The sequence below is a fragment of the Suricata suricatta genome, chromosome X (genome assembly GCF_006229205.1).
Source record: "Suricata suricatta isolate VVHF042 chromosome X, meerkat_22Aug2017_6uvM2_HiC, whole genome shotgun sequence".
NCBI classification, from domain to species: domain Eukaryota; kingdom Metazoa; phylum Chordata; class Mammalia; order Carnivora; family Herpestidae; genus Suricata; species Suricata suricatta.
Window position 1 is genome coordinate 11,296,742 of NC_043717.1, and position 966 is coordinate 11,297,707.

At 49.5% G+C, this 966-nt stretch overlaps 1 protein-coding gene across 1 annotated transcript in view; it reads left to right on the forward strand.

The window, feature by feature from the left end:
* Positions 1-638, forward strand: part of ZRSR2 (zinc finger CCCH-type, RNA binding motif and serine/arginine rich 2) — a 27,917-nt gene extending 27,279 nt beyond the window's left edge. The window contains 1 exon segment of the mRNA XM_029930085.1: positions 1-638. This exon segment is cut by the window's left edge and continues 99 nt beyond it. Within this exon segment, the coding sequence (XP_029785945.1) occupies positions 1-189 (189 nt within the window). The 3' untranslated portion in view covers positions 190-638.
* The last annotated feature ends 328 nt before the right edge of the window (positions 639-966 follow it).

Sequence of the window (966 nt, forward strand, 5' to 3'; positions counted from 1 at the left end):
CGGGGGCGGAAGTCCCACAAGCGCCCGGCCAAGAGCCGCGAGCGGCGCCGGTCGCGGAGCAGGGGACGGAAACGGGACGGCAGCCGGGCCCGCGCCAGCCGGAGCCCCAGCTCCTCCAGGTCCCGGAGTCGCGGCCGGAGGAGGTCGGGCAGCAGAGACAGAGCCACGCAGAGCCCCAGGGCCAAGTAAACCGGTCGTGCTCCGACTCGGTCAGACACCTCCTCTCCGGTGGCGGCTTCGTGCTTGGCTGGCCGAGGGCTGTGAGCCCGCGGGATGAGCGCGTCTGGCAGAAAGAACCCCATTTCACCATAGTTTTATTCTCGGAGAATCCGTCTCAGTATAGAAAACGTAAAATGTGTAGATAATATGGAAATTACTTGTAATCCGAGCCCTTGGTGACGGGCAGGTAACGCTGGGGCATTGCTGACGGTTTTTTCCCCTCCTCTCCTGGTCGTGTACAAATATTTTTTTAAACAGAGATCATATGTGGCTGCAGTTGAATATGCTTTTCTTCCAGCGCAAAAGCTCACATGTTGTCAAGCCTCCTCTTATTTTTCTCACCACGGTTTGTTCCACATCTGCCTGTCGTTGGATTTTAACATTAATTTTGCACGATTAAAAGAATCCAGTGCTATGAACAGGCCTGCTGTGGGTCTCCTTAAATACTCTCACACATTTCTGACCGTTTCCTTAGGATAAATTATATGACATCAAGAGATAGGACGACTGAAGCCTTTTCTTTCTTTTTTTTTTTTCCCATATAGTTTATTGTCAGGTTGGTTTCCATATAACACCCAGTGCTCTTCCTCTACTGATGCATTTTCTAATTCCCCTCTGGAAAGGCCGCACACATTTGACTCTCTCAGTAATAAATTTGTCTATTCCTATAAGTTATTTTAACCTTAGCCAATTTGGTAAATTCTAATGTTGAACTGTTTGTTTCTCTATGTATTGGCTAACCCAGAC